General features: G+C 35.5%; 1 protein-coding gene across 3 annotated transcripts in view; it reads right to left on the bottom strand.

The window, feature by feature from the left end:
* The window catches only part of LOC137386948 (AP2-associated protein kinase 1-like), a 76,560-nt gene that overhangs the window by 13,150 nt on the left and 43,062 nt on the right, over positions 1-20,348 (bottom strand). For 2 of the 3 annotated variants that reach the window (XM_068073190.1, XM_068073191.1), the window contains 8 exons: positions 10,364-10,496; positions 9,661-9,764; positions 9,264-9,477; positions 8,343-8,773; positions 7,966-8,160; positions 6,517-6,726; positions 6,067-6,194; positions 5,128-5,274 (listed from right to left, as the gene is read on the bottom strand). In XM_068073190.1, coding sequence (XP_067929291.1) covers positions 5,128-5,274; positions 6,067-6,194; positions 6,517-6,726; positions 7,966-8,160; positions 8,343-8,773; positions 9,264-9,477; positions 9,661-9,764; positions 10,364-10,496 — 1,562 coding nt within the window. The remainder of the gene's footprint in view (positions 1-5,127; positions 5,275-6,066; positions 6,195-6,516; positions 6,727-7,965; positions 8,161-8,342; positions 8,774-9,263; positions 9,478-9,660; positions 9,765-10,363; positions 10,497-20,348) is intronic. The other variant, XM_068073192.1, reaches the window with a different exon arrangement.

Raw genomic sequence — 20,348 nt, 5'->3', positions numbered from 1 at the left:
TCAGCTATCCATACTCAGACACAAGTAATTTATATAATAATATCGATATGTCAGCTATCCATATTCAGACACAAGTAATTTATATAATAATATCGATATGTCAGCTATCCATATTCAGACACAAGTAATTTATATAATAATATCGATATGTCAGCTATCCATACTCAGACACAAGTAATTTATATAATAATATCGATATGTCAGCTATCCATACTCAGATACAAGTAATTTATATAATAATATCGATATGTCAGCTATCCATATTCAGACACAAGTAATTTATATAATAATATCGATATGTCAGCTATCCATACTCAGACACAAGTAATTTATATAATAATATCGATATGTCAGCTATCCATACTCAGACACAAGTAATTTATATAATAGTATCGATATGTCAGCTATCCATATTCAGACACAAGTAATTTATATAATAATATCGATATGTCAGCTATCCATACTCAGACACAAGTAATTTATATAATAATATCGATATGTCAGCTATCCATACTCAGATACAAGTAATTTATATAATAGTATCGATATGTCAGCTATACATAGTCAGATACAAGTAATTTATATAATGGTATCGATATGTCAGCTATCCATACTCAGACACAAGTAATTTATATAATAATATCGATATGTCAGCTATCCATACTCAGATACAAGTAATTTATATAATAGTATCGATATGTCAGCTATCCATACTCAGACACAAGTAATTTATATAATAATATCGATATGTCAGCTATCCATACTCAGATACAAGTAATTTATATAATAGTATCGATATGTCAGCTATCCATATTCAGACACAAGTAATTTATATAATAATATCGATATGTTAGCTATCCATACTCAGACACAAGTAGTTTATATAATAATATCGATATGTCAGCTATCCATACTCAGACACAAGTAATTTATATAATAATATCGATATGTCAGCTATCCATACTCAGATACAAGTAATTTATATAATAGTATCGATATGTCAGCTATCCATATTCAGACACAAGTAATTTATATAATAATATCGATATGTCAGCTATCCATACTCAGACACAAGTAATTTATATAATAATATCGATATGTCAGCTATCCATACTCAGATACAAGTAGTTTTTATAATACTATCGATATGTCAGCTATCCATATTCAGACACAAGTAATTTATATAATAATATCGATATGTCAGCTATCCATACTCAGACACAAGTAATTTATATAATAATATCGATATGTCAGCTATCCATACTCAGACACAAGTAATTTATATAATAATATCGATATGTCAGCTATCCATACTCAGATACAAGTAATTTATATAATAGTATCGATATGTCAGCTATCCATATTCAGACACAAGTAATTTATATAATAATATCGATATGTCAGCTATCCATACTCAGACACAAGTAATTTATATAATAATATCGATATGTCAGCTATCCATACTCAGATACAAGTAGTTTTTATAATACTATCGATATGTCAGCTATCCATATTCAGACAAAAGTAATTTATATAATAATATCGATATGTCAGCTATCCATATTCAGACACAAGTAATTTATATAATAATATCGATATGTCAGCTATCCATACTCAGATACAAGTAATTTATATAATAGTATCGATATGTCAGCTATCCATATTCAGACACAAGTAATTTATATAATAATATCGATATGTCAGCTATCCATACTCAGACACAAGTAATTTATATAATAATATCGATATGTCAGCTATCCATACTCAGATACAAGTAATTTATATAATTGTATCGATATGTCAGCTATCCATACTCAGACACAAGTAAGTTATATAATAGTATCGATATGTCAGCTATCCATATTCAGACACAAGTAATTTATATAATAATATCGATATGTTAGCTATCCATACTCAGACACAAGTAATTTATATAATAATATCGATATGTCAGCTATCCATACTCAGATACAAGTAATTTATATAATAGTATCGATATGTCAGCTATCCATATTCAGACACAAGTAATTTATATAATAATATCGATATGTCAGCTATCCATACTCAGACACAAGTAATTTATATAATAATATCGATATGTCAGCTATCCATACTCAGATACAAGTAGTTTTTATAATACTATCGATATGTCAGCTATCCATATTCAGACACAAGTAATTTATATAATAATATCGATATGTCAGCTATCCATACTCAGACACAAGTAATTTATATAATAATATCGATATGTCAGCTATCCATACTCAGACACAAGTAATTTATATAATAATATCGATATGTCAGCTATCCATACTCAGATACAAGTAATTTATATAATAGTATCGATATGTCAGCTATCCATATTCAGACACAAGTAATTTATATAATAATATCGATATGTCAGCTATCCATACTCAGACACAAGTAATTTATATAATAATATCGATATGTCAGCTATCCATACTCAGATACAAGTAGTTTTTATAATACTATCGATATGTCAGCTATCCATATTCAGACACAAGTAATTTATATAATAATATCGATATGTCAGCTATCCATACTCAGACACAAGTAATTTATATAATAATATCGATATGTCAGCTATCCATACTCAGATACAAGTAATTTATATAATAGTATCGATATGTCAGCTATACATAGTCAGATACAAGTAATTTATATAATAATATCGATATGTCAGCTATCCATACTCAGACACAAGTAATTTATATAATAATATCGATATGTCAGCTATCCATACTCAGATACAAGTAATTTATATAATAATATCGATATGTCAGCTATCCATACTCAGACACAAGTAATTTATATAATAATATCGATATGTCAGCTATCCATACTCAGATACAAGTAGTTTTTATAATACTATCGATATGTCAGCTATCCATATTCAGATACAAGTAATTTATATAATAATATCGATATGTCAGCTATCCATACTCAGACACAAGTAATTTATATAATAATATCGATATGTCAGCTATCCATACTCAGACACAAGTAATTTATATAATAATATCGATATGTCAGCTATCCATATTCAGGCACAAGTAATTCATATAATAATGTCGTTATGCCAGCTATCCATATTCAGACACAAGTAAGTTATATAATAGTATCGATATGTCAGCTATCCATATTCAGACACAAGTAATTTATATAATAATATCGATATGTCAGCTATCCATACTCAGACACAAGTAATTTATATAATAATATCGATATGTCAGCTATCCATACTCAGACACAAGTAATTTATATAATAATATCGATATGTCAGCTATCCATACTCAGATACAAGTAATTTATATAATAGTATCGATATGTCAGCTATCCATATTCAGGCACAAGTAATTCATATAATAATGTCGTTATGCCAGCTATCCATATTCAGACACAAGTAAGTTATATAATAGTATCGATATGTCAGCTATCCATACTCAGACACAAGTAATTTTTAGAGGCAACAGGTGAAAGTACTTACACAGCACATAAGATACCAACGCAAGTATCAATCAAAAGACAAAACAGCAGTTACGTGCATAGAAAAGGTTATACGCAAGCCAAAATAAAAACAAAGCCTCAACAACCCCTGCTCAGCTAAAGTAAAATCTGTAACAAATACCAAATGCCTTCAACACCTGAATAATAATAATAATACATTGACCTAAAATGTCTTGGCAGTACAACATATTTATTTGCTAGTAATCAGGTAAAACCTTGTCATTTCTTAGCCGTAAACGTGACCCAACCCAGCAAAGCATGTTTGACAGTGTCCATAGGTAGACAAGTGCAAGGAAGTGGTTCTAACATTCATGCATGCACCGAATACCTTACCGAAACTTGTGCTGGCACAATACCGTCTTACGAGATAATACTGAGTAACTAGATAATACACACTTACTAGATAATACACACTTACTAGATAATACACACTTTCTAGATAACACACACTTTCTAGATAATACACACTTTCTAGATAATACACACTTTCAAGATAATAAACACTTTCTAGATAATACACACTTACTAGATAATACACACTTACTAGATAATACACACTTACTAGATAATACACATTTACGAGATAATACACACTTTCTAGATAATACACACTTTCTAGATAATACACAGTTTCTAGATAATACACACTTTCTAGATAAGACACACTTACTAGATAATACACACTTTCTAGATAATACACACTTTCTAGATAATACACACTTACTAGATAATACACACTTTCTAGATAATACACACTTACTAGATAACACACACTTTCTAGATAACACGCACTTACTAAATAACACACACTTTCTAGATAATACACACTTACTAGTATCACTACCATAATATTTCCTACTGATGATAATTTTATGAACAAGGTGAATAACTTTATAACCCAACAGCTCTGGACAGTTTAATGGTTAGGGCAAGAGTATTTGATCAAATCAAGCAATAGCTAAGTATTTGATTTGGTATCAGTATTTGAGGAACTTATTAGTTTCCTTAGCAAAGCCAATTGTTTTATGATAAAAACATATTAACACAAGTTAGCCTTGCTCTTATTATGTTCGCATGGCAACAGTTATTAAACAATAGACAAGGAATGTTAAACCAACAGAAAATTTTAACTAGACCACTAGAGCATTGCTTTTCTTCCATGAAGACACATAAAAGATAAACCTAGGTCTTTCCAAATAAGTCTTTCCAAGTCTTTCCAAATAAGTTTATTTACTACACATTATCATATAACGATGTAGTGGAACGCTTTAAAAACCTTTAGTACCAGTAATATATAAGTTATTCACTAAGAAAGCAACTTCCAGACCGATGTAGCCTCGTGAGCATCATTTGTGTATGCACACGCATGCGTAGCAGTCAAGAGTTGTTATGCCAGGGCACTTCATATCAATAATCTAGTGTAACAGTTATCTGCCTTACCATCTTACCATCTTGTATATATGAATGGTATTTAGTGTGGCTTGTAATTCATCAAGTGTAATAAAAACAAAACGAGCAGAAGTTTCACTAAACGGCCCAAGGCAGCAGATGTTTTCACAACCCGCCAGCAGAAGCTAGAAATTTCTGGCGATTGCTTACCCATTATATGTAGCCTCAGCGAGCGAATTTGCCTCTGATTTAGATCTGCTTACTGTAACTTCAGGGGCAGTGTTGGTGCTATTAAGGGAGGACAAGGAGCCAAGGCTAGATGTGAGCTGTTTAGTACTCTTGCTAGGTGTATAGGTTCTAAAAGAGATGCGGGGTGGGTTACACACTACAGCCTTGAAGCATCTGTACCACGACTGACCGTTTTCGGCTGATGGACATGCGCGTGTGATCAGCATGTGTGAAAGCTTCAGTCACCTGACTATTTCACACAAAATGCTGTCAGACAAAATCTCACCTAACGGTAAGGTCAAATGTAGGGTGTCAATCAGCATGGCATCAGATATGCAAGAGTGCTTTGAGACTGGTAGCGAGCAGCCAGACAAGCCAGCCAAGCGAAGCAAACAAAGCAACCTTACAAAGGCAGCCAAAAGGAATGAGCAGAAAGAAGATACAACAAGAGAGAACATTCCTAGCAGTCATGCTCCTAGCACCAGCTCTGAAACAATCGGCTTACACTCGACATCAACTAGTAGTATGAACCAGCACTGGTTGAACATCACCTGGCTTACACTCGACATCAACTAGTAGTATGAACCAGCACTGGTTGAACATCACCTGGCTTACACTCGACATCAACTAGTAGTATGAACCAGCACTGCCTGAACATCACCTGGCTTACACTCGACATCAACTAGTAGTATAAACCAGCACTGGTTGAACATCACCTGGCTTACACTCGACATCAACTAGTAGTATGAACCAGCACTGCCTGAACATCACCTGGCTTACACTCGACATCAACTAGTAGTATAAACCAGCACTGGTTGAACATCACCTAAATGTACTATTGCTGATGAAGAATGGAAATGTTAAACCGTGTGACTCTGTCAGCCAATAAGAAAGATGACACATTTTAAGGATTGATCTTACCGAAATGCTGAATTGCTGGTGCCAATGCTGATGACTGATGTATCACTGACATTGCGCCTGTGGGAACGCTTGGGCAGCACCAGCGGTGGGGTGAGACTTTCTGATGGTTTATTACCAGTACTTCTCTCCTATGACCAATACACTTTATCAAACAATAGGAAGAGAAACAATATGAACCGACACTTAATACAGGATGTAAAGGACCATCGAGGTTCAATGTGACCATTGAGTCTAAAATGTTAAGCTTTATTTTATCCTGCCGACAGCAAGCCTCATAGTCTAACATTTCACTAACTTGATTTGAGTCAGCAATAGTCCTTACTAAATTTTTACATATAAAAAGAGGCAGTGGGTTTATGTGGTACAATTCTCACCATGATTTCTTGACAGTCAACGTAGTGAGGAAAGGAGCCAAGGTTACAAGGCAAGAGTAAATTTGAAAACAATTACCTTATTAATTGCCTCGACTGACGGTTTCTCAGAGATCCCCACATCAATGCTTGAATTCTCCTCAAGGCGCTCAGTCACAGAAGACAAACTCTGCCCACACTCCGGGTCAGAAATGGTAACCGATGTTGCAAAGTTAGCGGGAGAAAAATCTGCTTCAAACATGACAGACTCACTGAAGTCGTCATCAAATGCATGTGTAAACGGCTTTGTCTGTAATAAATACATGTAGTTACACTGATTACTCAAGCATGTTACTCAAGCAAGAGTTTGCTGTGCTGGATGAAGAGTGAAAATGTGACAAGACATTTCCTTGGGTGAGAGCATCTGAAGAACTAAAATCTAATGTTATTCAGATGTCGTGCCACAGATGTTGGTGCTACAGATGTTGGTGCTACAGATGTTGTATTACAGATGTTGTATTACGGATGCTGTATTACAGATGTTGTATGACAGATGTTGTATTACAGATGTTGTATTACAGATGTTGTATTACATAGATGCCATGCTACAGATGTTGGGTTGCAGATGTTGTGTTACACAGATGTCATGCTACAGATGTTGTGTTACATAGATGCCATGCTACAAATGTTGTGTTGCAGACGTGTTACAGATGTCATGCTACAGATGTTGTGTTGCAGATGTTGTGTTACATATGTCGTGTTACACCAATACCGTGCTACAGATGTCATGCTACAGATGTTGTGTTACATAAATGTCGTGCTACAGATGTTGTGCTACAGATGTTGTACTACAGATGTCGTATTACATAGATGCCATGCTACAGATGTTGTATTACATACATGTAGATGTTGCACAGAGAGCTGACCTAACCTATGGAACTATTTACTCCAGTGTTCGCATGCTTATAAAGATGAAAAATTAAACTGTACTTTTAGGCTGCATCCAATTTTCACTGAATCTATAACTCGTAATTTCTGGAACATTTAGCAATGTATTTCAAAAAGAGTAAATAGATTAACATAATACTTGACAAAATGTCGAACCTTAGTCTTTTCCAAGTGCTGAGAAAGTGACCAGTGGCTAAGATTGAGTTTAATCAACCTACGCAATAAAAGATGGCCGCACTATCCAGGCATCACTAACCTGGCTATCCTCAGAGCTAGGAACCTGAACTAATAGCTATCCTCAGAGTTATGAATCTGAACTAATAGCTAGCCTCAGAGTTAGGAATCAGAACTAATAGCTATCCTCAGAGTTGTGAATCTGAACTAATAGCTAGCCTCAGAGTTAGGAACCTGAACTAATAGATAGCCTCAGAGTTAGGAACCTGAACTAATAACTATCCTCGGAGTTAGCAACCTGAACTAATAGCTAGCCTCAGAGTTAGGAACCTGAACTAATAGATAGCCTCAGAGTTAGGAATCTGAACTAATAACTATCCTCGGAGTAGAGGACTCAAACTAATGTCCAGTAAGTATGCTATATCACCTCTTCTTGATGCACATTACTCTGCTCATCCTTAGGCTGCTGCTCAGGTTCTGCTGCCAGCTGGCACTGCTCTTGAGGGTAAAATTGCTGTTGTTGCTGCTGTTGATACATGTACTGGGTGTGATCAGGGACATTCTGTCTCTCTCCAACATGAATGTACTGCTGTGGATGTTGCTGAATCGCTTGCTGCAGGTACTGTTCATAATATATTTATTAACAATTTTCTCTACAGCTACGTTGGCTCATTTACTTACATTATATCTGCCCTACAAACTGTGTTTAGCTTTGCCATGACAAAAACAAAGTATTAAAGGTGAAAAGGGCATATAATATCTACTACACCTAAACAACTTGTTCACGTAAATAGTAAGAGCTACCTGTTGTTGCAACTGTTGTTGTTCATATAAAGCCTGCTGAGAGAGCTGCTGCCGGGCTAAATTCTCTTGCTGAACCTGTACAGCTAACTGCTGCTGAGCTAACTGCTGCTGAGCTAACTGCTGCTGAGCGAGCTGCTGCTGAACCAGCTGTTGCTGATCCGTCTGCGTGACCTGCTGTTGGAGTTGTGCAAGCTGTTGGACCTGTAGCGCTAACTTCTGCAGCTGCTGCGACACCTCTTGTACTAGAGATTGCTGCTGCACGGACTGCGTTTGAGACATTATGACCTTTTGCAACTTGAAAAAATGGAGTTGTTCTCTCTCGATCAAGATTTGCTGCTGTTGTAGAATGTATTGCTGCTGCTGTAGAGGGTAGCCAGACTGCTGTAGCTGCGCAAAAGTTGGCAAAACAATGGCTGGTCTGTTAACTCCATCTGCAATCATATAACACTTTGCAAAACATAAGACTTTTTGTATAAATAATCTGTCAAACAACATAAATAAACGAGTTGCTCTATTTAATGGCAAGAATAATTAATATTTGCTTTTCAAGTGAACCCAAACAAACACAAACGCCAAGCTTTTAATTACTTTATTGCAATGTAAATTAGTCTAGAAAATATTCTAGAAGCAATAAAAAGATATGGTAAAAAATGCAATGGAACTCATTATAACTGAGTGTCCCTCCCTCTGCACACCTCCCTCCCTCTGCGCACCTCCCTCCCTCTGCGCACCTCCCTCCCTCTGCGCACCCTCCTCCCTCTGCGCTCCTCCCTCCCTCTACGCACCTCCCTCCCTTTGCGCTCCTCCCTCCCTCTGCGCACTTCCCTCCCTCTGCGCACTTCCCTCCCTCTGCGCACCTCCCTTCCTCTGCACACCTCCCTCTGCACACCTCCCTCCTTCTGCATACACCTGCAGCTATACCTGCCGATAAAAGCTGTCGTTGTACATCTGGAGGAGCTTGGGATTTATGTGAAGCATTCCGAGCAGCTTTGGGCCTTTCTCGTGGAGTTATCGTAGTCGTCTGTTCAATTCTCGAACCTTTTTCAGTCGATTTAGGCGTGGATGAATGAGAGGCCTTGGCTGTCCTGCTCATCATGGTCTCTACCAACTTGTTCACATCAGGTAGTGGTGAATTCTAGAACATTCAGTCAGCAACTACATTCTACATCATGCAGATCATCGTCATTGGTACGAAAAAGTAAAATTTAGACTTGGTGGATATTGTGACTGTTAAACAACAAACAGAGACTACCGCTTGACGGCAGGATACTTCCGCATGAATTCCAACAATTGACTGACAAGGCGAGTCATTACTTACGTGTATATCTTTGACTGGACAATTTCGATTGGCCAATACGAAGGCAACGTGGGACACTTGATATATGTCGGGTCTAATGTCAGGATCCGCTTGGAGACAATAGCCTAAAACATTTCAATCATGTAACTAGCAGAACATGAGAAGATAACCATTACAGAACATGAGAAGATAACCATTACAGAACATGAGAAGATAACCATTACAGAACATGAGAAGATAACCATTACAGAACATGAGAAAATAACCATTACAGAACATGAGAAGATAACCATTACAGAATTTCCAAAAATGAATGTGAAACATAAATTTTACAACAAAACAAGGCAATGCGAAACAGTCTAAAATGAAGAATATACTACTAACTCTTATAACATTTTCTAAAATGACATTCTGCTGTGACGTTCAATACAAAAATGCACAACACAGAAGGCAAACCAACCATTGTTATCAATACAACTGAATTATGAACAGAAATAGCCATCATTTTATAATAAGTTGAAATGCAATGAAAAGATGAGCATTTCGAGGATGTTGAGGATGTTGATGATGTCGAGGATGTCAAGGATGCTGAAGATGTCGAGGATGCTGAGGATGTCGAGGATGCTGAGGATGTCGAGAATGCTGAGGATGTTGAGGATGCCGAGGATGTCGAGGATGCTGAGGATGTCGAGGATGTTGAGGATGCTGAGCTTGGACTACTTACATGCAAGCGCATGCAAACCTCGGCTGTAAGGAGAGTTTTCCGGAATGTTTATATTTCCTGTTTGTATCGCGAGTGTGCTCTCACCAAATGGTAAAGTACGGAAACACAGACGAAAGAGAGTAACTCCTAAGGCCTAAAAAGATTTTCAACTGTAAACATTGAAGGCTAGCAATTTATGCTTGACAACTGCTATGCAGAGTTGAACCCTCATTTTAAGCAGATCAAATTTATATTCATATGCTGGAGCAAATCTATAGATATAAATCTTGAAGTTTGTGTAGTCCGGTATGTCCCATTATAGCTATTAAAATCTTGGAATAAAGAATCCATATCACGGAAGATTTGATCTCGGAACCTCCCACTCACCAGGCAAATGCCTTACCAATTTAGCTACGTGAGATTGACGGATTCATTGGGCGATGTATGCCAGCATCTGGTTGAAAATATGCAACGTCATTCTATGTATTAGTGAGAGCCATAGAGCCATATTATTAGAGCTATTAGAGCCATAGTGCGATGCCAGGTATTCTTATTAAGATATTATTTAAGATATTATTAAGATTATTATTAGTATTCTTATAAGAATGCACTGTAATTAGTTCAATTAGTTCCACAGCTTATGAACTTGATGATAAATACTTCACGTAATTATATAAAGCATTAAAACCAACATATTGTACAGAACTATGGAAAAGACTACATAGAAAATCAGCGAGATCTGCAAAAAACAAAATTAAGAAATAATATGAATAGGTTTATATCAATGTATTATTTTAGACATGCAATCTCAAGTATAGGTTTATATCAATGTATTATTTTAGAAATGCAAACTCAAATATAGGTTTATATCAATATATTATTTTAGAAATGCAAACTCAAATATAGGTTTATATCAATATATTAATTTAGACATGCAATCTCAAGTATAGGTTTATATCAATATATTATTTTAGAAATTCAAACTCAAGTATAGGCTTATATCAATATATTATTTTAGAGATGCAAACTCAAGTATAGGTTTATATCAATATATTATTTTAGAAAGATGCAAACTCAAGAGTAGGTTTATTTCAATATATTATTTTAAAAAGATGCAAACACAAATATAGCTTTATATCATTATATTATCTTAAAGTTCTAAACACAAGTGTCGGTTTCTCGATGTGTAGGCACGGAGGTAGGCGTGGTGACAGAGACATGTGACATGACTTACTCTAATTAGATCAAGCATATGCTAACTTACCTTAAACTTTTTAGTATTCTGTATTTTATTATAAACTAGCTGTTTATAATATAACTCAGGCGTTGCCCGGGTAATAAAAGAGAACATTTATTTGTATTTAACATATATAACAGCATTTGCCATTCTAACTTTCAAACTACATATCATGAGAAAAGTGTTTTGTGTAAATGAAATAATTTTAAAAAAAACAGCTGCAATGGTTTTCAAACTTTGTCAAACTGTAACTTTCAAATTTCATATTATGAGAAATATTTTTTGTGCCGGTCGAATAGATTAAAAAAATAAAACATCTATAAAAGGGTTTAGGTTGGGTTCAGGCATGTGAAATGTGAAATAATTAGCAAGTAATAGCTAAATTAGTCTGTTTTGCCACGATTACAATAAAAGATGATTCGGTAATGATACAATTAATGCAAACTGGAAAAACAAATTGTAAACCCTGAATATGTTGGATTAATAATAACAATTCGCATAGAAGTGTGTGTGTGTATAAAAAAGGTTACTGTTTTACCAGAAGCTATCCATCAACACTTTGAATACGATGACACTGGTACCTCTCGACACCAGCACAAATGTAAAAATGAGATATTGTACTGTCTTTGTCTGACCCAACGGAGAGAGAATGTCGAGGCCCTTCCTACAGAGATAATATAATTGTCCGCATAAGAATTGGCCTTGACCCCAGATATAGTAATTGAACCTTACGAAAAATATTTCTTAACAGGGTATCGATAACGCGTGGACGCAATACTAAAATAATTAGCATGTGCATGCGGGTATATGATAACGCCTTCGATCAATATGCGGTTGTAACCCTGTGGTAGAGCGTCTTGATAAAAAAACTTGCGGATGAATTCGTCGTGGGTTCAAATCCAACAGAATGTGGAATTTTAATCCCATGATTTTAATAGCTATAGCTGGAACGACACACATACGACCAACTTCGAGAATCATATATATATATATATATATATATATATATATATGTATATATATATACATATATATATATAGTGCCAATACATATATATATATATATATATATATATATATATATATATATATATATATATATATATATGTATTGGCACTAGCCTCGGTACTTTCAGAGCAACGTTTGGAGAGAATTCAAAATATCATGTTCAAGATTACGTCATACATGAAATCAAACACTCGATCAACATTTGTATGTTGAGATGATCATAAGTCAGTTTGACGGTATTTTGCATGTTGAGGCAACCATAAGTGAAAGTTTTACTGTACTTTGTATGTTGAGGCAGTCATAAGCAAAGGTTTGATTGTATTTTGCATGTTGAGGGCATTATAAGTGAAGGTGTGACTGTACATGCAATGAAAATATTGTGCCAAGCAGTTAGTTGGGTTGGTAGCAAGGAATTCATCACCAACTCCTAACAATAGAGTTGAACTCATGACACTAGAGTGGAACTACCGACACTAGAGTTGAACTACCGACACTAAAGTTGAACTCCTGACACTAAAGTTAAACTCCTGACACTAGAATTGAACTCCTAACACTAGAGTTGAATTCCTAACACTAGAGTTGAACTCCTAACACTAGAGTTGAACTCCTGACAATAAAGTTGAACTCCTCACAATAAAGTTGAACTCCTGACAATAGAGTTGAACTCCTGACAATTGAGTTGAACTCCTGACAATTGAGTTGAACTCCTGACAATTGAGTTGAACTCCTGACACTGGAGTTGAACTCCTGACACTACAGTTGAATTCTTGACACTAGAGTCAAACTCCTGACACTAGAGATAAACTCCTGACACTAGAGATAAACTCCTGACACTAGAGTTGAACTCCTGACAATAGAGTTGAACTCCTAACACTAAGTTGAACTCCTAACATTAGAGTTGAACTCCTGACAATAGAGTTGAACTCCTCACAATAAAGTTGAACTCCTGACAATTGAGTTGAACTCCTGACGATAGAGTTGAACTCCTGACACTAGAGTCAAACTCCTGACACTAGAGTCAAACTCCTGACACTAGAGATAAACTCCTGACACTAGAGATGAACTCCTGACAAACAAGAAGTTGAAACAAGAAGCCTGCTAAATATTCCTATTTGTTAATCATTTCTATCAATAACAACAAAGGCTTGATCATAAAAAAGGTGATGAACCCCTCATTAACAGCCGCAAGGAGGCTGCATCTTCCTACATACAGTAGTTTTTCTTCCAGGATGACACCAGCTATTTATCTGTTGTTGATTGACCGAGACATGCTAAAGTTTAACTTAACGCTCATCAAAACACCAAATTAAACAACTGTAAATCATTGAAGGCTATCTCCCTGTACCATTTATCTACAAGAAGGATAACATTCAGAAGCAAGCTGCAAACATTTGCAACATCTATTCTATGATAACAATTATCCGGGTTTCTTTGCAATGAGTAAAACGGGTTAAAACAAAAGAGACAATGGAATATTTTACTACTTTGCTTTCTGGATCTTTAGTTCTGACTTTCCTGAAGATTTACTTCTAGCATTTGGTGACAAATTTCAGTTGCACAAATCAATTTAACAAAATTTAATTGAACTCACTTTGACATGGCGATACGGTATGATGACATCATCTATAAAAAATTTCCTCACGCTTATTACTAGCATGAGCTACGTTTAACAGGGCCATAATAGAAGTGTTGCTTCCCCTTACAAAACTTTAATTTAGCTTCTAAACCCATTTAAGATGAAGTTTGAAGCTGAAAATTTTTAATTTGCCCTGTTAAATTATAATGAGACTATACTTTGGAGCTTATTTGGTATTTTTTCTATAATTAGCCTGCTATAGAAAACCATTATTAGGTCGCTTATGGCTTCCATTTTAATACATTGGCCCATAAGTTATCATCATCATCATCATAGCAGTTTGTCGATGCGACAATGACTGTCCTCACTTTGGTCTGATCAAACATCTCCAACCATTTTTATTCTTAGCTCTTTCTGCACAAGTTCATGTCAAGAAAAACATGGTGAAGAAGCATGCACGTGCTGTGAGAACCAGTTGTTTAACTCATTCACTACCAAAAGCTGATGTATCGGCTCGGCGTATCTTCTATTTGTAGCCAGAAGCCGATACATCGGCTTTTAGACAGTGCGTTAGTTTATTAGTAATTACTCAGCTTTCACTTCAGATAGACCAATAAGATCTGGTCTCCATGAAAACAAGCTTGTTGCTAACGATATATACTAATCAGCAGGCCCCTCACTAGCAGCTCCACTTTTACACTGATTTTTAAACAGAAATTCACCACATAAAAAAAGCATGGATAAAAAAAGAATACCGCGATCGCTTACAGCTGTAGAAGCTTCTAACATTCTCCGCCATTGGGACTCCAGTAACTTTATATCAAGTGATTCTGACTCTTCAAGCAATGAATCTTGCTATGAAATAGCCTGGTGTAGTAGTAGTAACAACAGTACCAGTATAGCAACCAAATATTATGGTAACAGTCAAAATATGACCATCGAAATTGCATGCAAAATATTGTTGAAATTTGTGAAAGTTTTGTTGAAAGAAGTTTTTTAATGAAGTTAATTTAAGATTTTTATCTGTTTCCTAATAAAGTATCTTCTTCTCAACAACCTGTTTTTTAAATTAAGTTGATACCTTCATTCTTTATCAAGTTATCACAAAATTAGTGATGTTATGTCAACATTTGTGTGAATAGAAAAAAAAAGTTCGGAGTTAAAAATACATTTGGTAGTGATCGAGTTAAATGCAACTTGGAGTTGTGCCCTATTAATTACGGTAAAACAACATTAATAATTAACCCATTTGCAAGTGAATTTCTGTGGCTAGTTCAGGCGACCTGGGTGAAGTAATTTACCAAAAATTGATTTAAAAAAAAAAATGGTTGAGACACTCTTATTTATGACATTGTATACTTTTATTATGTTTTTATGATACAGGTAAACACGCATAAACATGTTTCAAGTAACTCTCTAGCATAACTTTCTCTCTAGCTATGGTACCTTCAAAAGCATTCACCCTTGTAAAGGCCTACACCGCAATCTTTACACCATTCTTGTTCCTTTGTTGCCTTGCCCTGTTGCCTTGGCTTAGCACACACAGCATACTTTCGCCTTTTTCCATTTGGAATGGTATATATGAGGTGTGTCTCAATCCTCTTTACTGGGGGAGAAGAACTAGGGCGGCCTACTCATTTTCCCTCTTCACGCCAGTTCCCAATTAATCCTTCCAGTAGTTGAATGATTAAGTTGTAGTGGGTTAGCTTTTTACATTGATGGTTAGGATTGCTTCTGTAGCAGTTTAATGCATTTGTGATGGTTCTAATCGATCAAATGAAATACAACTTTCTTCCACGTCTTCACCATCCTAAACTCTGCAGAATACTGGTCTGTTATCTGGTCACTAATGTCAACAACCCCTAATACATGGTTGTAGTTATTTACTATTTTTGGAACCTCTTTCATTGCTCATCGTACAATGCCTTCTTTATTGGTTTCATAGTTAAACAGTTTGAGAAAAGTCTGACTAGTTTTCTGTCATATCAGTTCACAGCAAGAAGATTGTTTTCTGTTAGCGACTATATCTCCCTTGTTCCTCAGTTTTTCCTTCATATTGGGGAAAGAGTTGAACCCTGTTTGGACTGATAGTGCCTGTGATGTATGTACCCTACTGTAAGAACTTCTCACAGAGAGATACACTCGTATAATAGTTCTTGACAACCAAGTGATGGCATTTAGCCGTGTGCGGTGACAACAGCTTAACACACGCTTCATTTGGTTGACCGTGTAAACCCTTTGACATACCCCTGATGTGGTACACGGTTACAGAGCTATAACCAGGAACTGAATCACACAGATTGTACTCTTTGTTGCCCAAAGGCGGTGATATCTTTGGCTCTGATGTAGTTGTCTAAATCGTGTCTGCCTTTGAAGCCAACTATCGTCTCAGCAATGGAGACAGTGCATCGCAGGTTAAACTCCCTTTCCTATGTTTCTTTGAGGTGACCGAGCTCTGGGCTGAACTAGTAGAGTTGATCAATATTTGATGAACCCTTGGATGGCTCTGTGTTCCTGTCGTCGACATGAAAAAAACACCATCAAATTGAATGTGTTCTAGATAAATATATCTCTAATCACTGGTATGTCCTGAGACCAAATCATGGTATTCCAGTAAAAATCAATAGTTTTCTTTTGATACCCATGTTCAAAAGAACTCCAATGAATGCTTTCCTTTGGGCCACAGTAACATCTACTATATAAACGGCAATCGTTGTCAGTGTGTGTGTCCGCCTTATAGAGTACAGTACTTTTCGGACTATTAGCCGCTACTAGGTATCTAGGGCGCATTAACGGGAATCTCTGGTTAGTGCGCCTCTATACATAACCTATTCATCGTTTTCAGTTTTCACACACAAATGACGTCATATTCGGTTAGTTATCTCCGCCTCTTTCCAGTGCCCAACGGTACTGTTCCGTTTTAAACAGCAAAGCTGCTGCCGTGTTAAAAAGCACCGTCCTGAGTTCTGCGGCCTATACAAAGGTGCCCATACATCTATACAAATGTACTACTCATTAAATAAAATAAATTAATGAGTAGTAATTTACATTTAATTAATATTTACTGTCAATGTGTACCGAGAAAGTCATGTGAACGTTTGTTTCTTGGGGCCACTGGAAAAAACGCTGTTCTCACCTACTAAATTTATACATCAGATTAGTACTTTGAAAGGTGAGTACTTCTCATTCAATGTTGTATTGTTTATGAATTGCCACACCTCCACTGCATAACCATTTCACTTGCGTCGGTGTACAAATTTAGCTATCGGCCTACTTCCAGCCATTTTGCCGATATTGCTTCATGATATGTATACAATATTTTTTCAATTTCAAACTCTATCTAGAACGTTTGTTTTGGTTATATATTTTATTTTGCCAACATGTTAACAAACACTGCTATGCAAAAAATTCATTGTATCTATACTTTGTGCATTGATAAAGCGATGTGAAGCTATGAAACTAGAATGATCCTCTACAATGTTCCTTATTCTTACAAAACCATTACTTTCACCACCATCAGAGTCGGCGCTGCTATTGCTATTTTAATTATCTGTGTAATCACAAAAATCTGAATCGGCTATAATGTCATCAACATAAGTAGTTATTTGTTTTCTAACTCGGGCGTATTTGATGAACTTACACAAAAAATCTTTGTTTTTAAGTTGGAAATTCCCAAACAAAGATTAAAATATTAAACTTTAGGCTGATTTTATAGAGAAATCTTAGGACAACGCTGTCACTACCATAAAAGTCCTAAAAACCGTTGGTTATGTTATCAACGAATAATAAAACTCAGTCACTAGCAATTGCTGGTAAAATCGCAAAAATGCGTCTATGCGGTCGACCGTAGAAAACTCATAAATGAGTCTACTTCAGTGAAAAGGTTTAAAACGTTGGATCTGCCACTGTTTGTGATTGTAAACATGTTCATTTCCTTTTGCAGCCGAGTTACTTTTACTTTTTTCAGTTACGAGTGCTACAGAACTACAGCTACTACAGAACTTGCACGGGTACTGCTACTGCGTTTTACCTACGAAATTTCTACTTCAAAAAGGTAAGTACTTCTCATTCAATGTTGTAGTGTATCGTCTATGAATTGCGACACCTCAACTACTTAATAGCATTAGATTTGCCACTGTTCGTGATAGTGGGACATGTTCATTTCCTTCTGCAGCTGAGTTACTAAGTTTTTTTCAGCTACGAGTATGCCTACTGTAACTTACTACTACAGAACTTGCACGAGTACTCCGAGGGATGCGATAGACGATGGTAAAAAGAAAGAGAGCAGCTGGTATCGACTTACTGTCACCCTGCTTTAGCCATGACCAGCTGTACGTCACCTGCTCAAAAGTAGGCACAAGCCGAAAACTGTTTGTTCATACACCCAACAGAAAAACAAAAACTGTTGTCTATCCGCAAGTGTTGCGTTGAACTAACATTGTGTTATTGTTATGTCATGCTATGTTCTTCATGTTCTGCTATACCACATGCAGCATTTTCTAACATATTTTTCAGTATATATATATTTTCATGCATTCGTTTTCCTTATTGTATCTCATAAAAAGGCTATCATCAGGTTTGAAGAACTTCAGTTTGCCTAGCAATGTCAATTTCATTATCAGTTGTTTGTACACAAATACGGCAACTCCGATTTGAGTGGTTTGAGACTGATGCATTGTAAACTAGCTGTAAAATGTATTGCAGATTTCCATTGTTCTTCCCAACATTATTGACATATATGACTGCATATGTGTATGCATAGTGTGATCAGGGCAAAAAATTTCAGTAGACTGCATATTTGGAGTTGTTTTACAGTATGAAAGACAACTCTCAATAAACCTCTTGCTGTACATGAATCTGTTCCTGTGGATGGGTAATGCAGCTAGCGATTTGGGGCTGTGGCGTCACTTGGGGATGCGTGCAAGACCTTTTTCGTCCCAAGTGCAGCAAGAGTCTCCAGGCGCGGTTTTCCGGATGAATGAGTTGGCGAGTGCGAGACGATTGATTGCAAAGCGATTGAGTGCTAGGCGATTGATTGCGAGTGAGAGGCGATTGATTGCGAGTGCGAGGCGATTGGTTGCGAGACGATTGGTTGCGAGTGCAAGGTATGTACACTTCTATGTACACTTCTATGTACACTTTTATACACACTTCTCTGCGAGAATTGTTATTATTAATTCAACATACTCAGAAATTTTATTTTGTTTTCTCAGTTCGTATTAATTGTATCCTTACCAAATCATCTTTTATTGTAATTGTAGCAAAACAGACTCAATTTAGCTATTACTGCTAATTATTTCACATTTACATTTAAACACTTTTATAGTTGTTTTATTTTTTTTAATTTATTTGACCTGCACGAAATATTTTCCTCATGATATAAAGTTTAAAAGTTGTTTGACAAAGTTTGAAAACCTTACCAGTTATCTTTAGGTAGAATGGCAAATGTTGTTATATGTTAAATACAAATCAATTTTCTGTCGACAGACTTTATTACCCGGGCAACGCCGGGTTGTACAGCTAGGTGTATTAGCTTACACATATTTCTTTTTAAACCTAACCAATTAGTAATCCGTAATTAATTTCACAATTTACAACAAACATTTGTGAGATTACTGTAATATGTATCGTGTAAGATTACAAGTATCAGTTATTCCTCACTCTTATATTTACATACATTTACATACTTTGAGAAATATATATATAGATAGATATATAAATTTACATTCTCTTATTACATTTATAAACTTCTTATAACTTTTGAAGTTTACAATATAAGTTTTTAAAGTTTGTTTCATCGTCGTTATTGTTTCAACTTGCATTCTTTTAAACATAATTTGAGTATTGTGTTTGAAGTTTAAACATTATTCATTTTCCTATCACTATTATTATTACTTGATTAGTTTCCAATCTTTATTATTAATATAATTTTTTTATTCAACCATTTTCGGCAGATATTGATCTTATAAAATTTCAACTACAAAATACTATCATATTCTGTCATATTTTTCAGTATCGTCGTATTCAAAGTTTTGATGGATAGCTTCTGGTAGAACAGTAACCTTTTATACCCACACACTTTTATGCAAGAATTGTTATTATTAATTCAACATATTCAGGAATTTTATTTTGTTTTTTCAGCTTGCATTAATTGTATCATTACCGAATCATTTTTTATTGTAAT

The sequence above is a fragment of the Watersipora subatra genome, chromosome 2 (genome assembly GCF_963576615.1).
Source record: "Watersipora subatra chromosome 2, tzWatSuba1.1, whole genome shotgun sequence".
NCBI lineage: Eukaryota > Metazoa > Bryozoa > Gymnolaemata > Cheilostomatida > Watersiporidae > Watersipora > Watersipora subatra.
The sequence above is the reverse complement of the archived record's forward strand: the minus strand, read 5'-3'. Positions and strand labels throughout refer to the sequence as shown.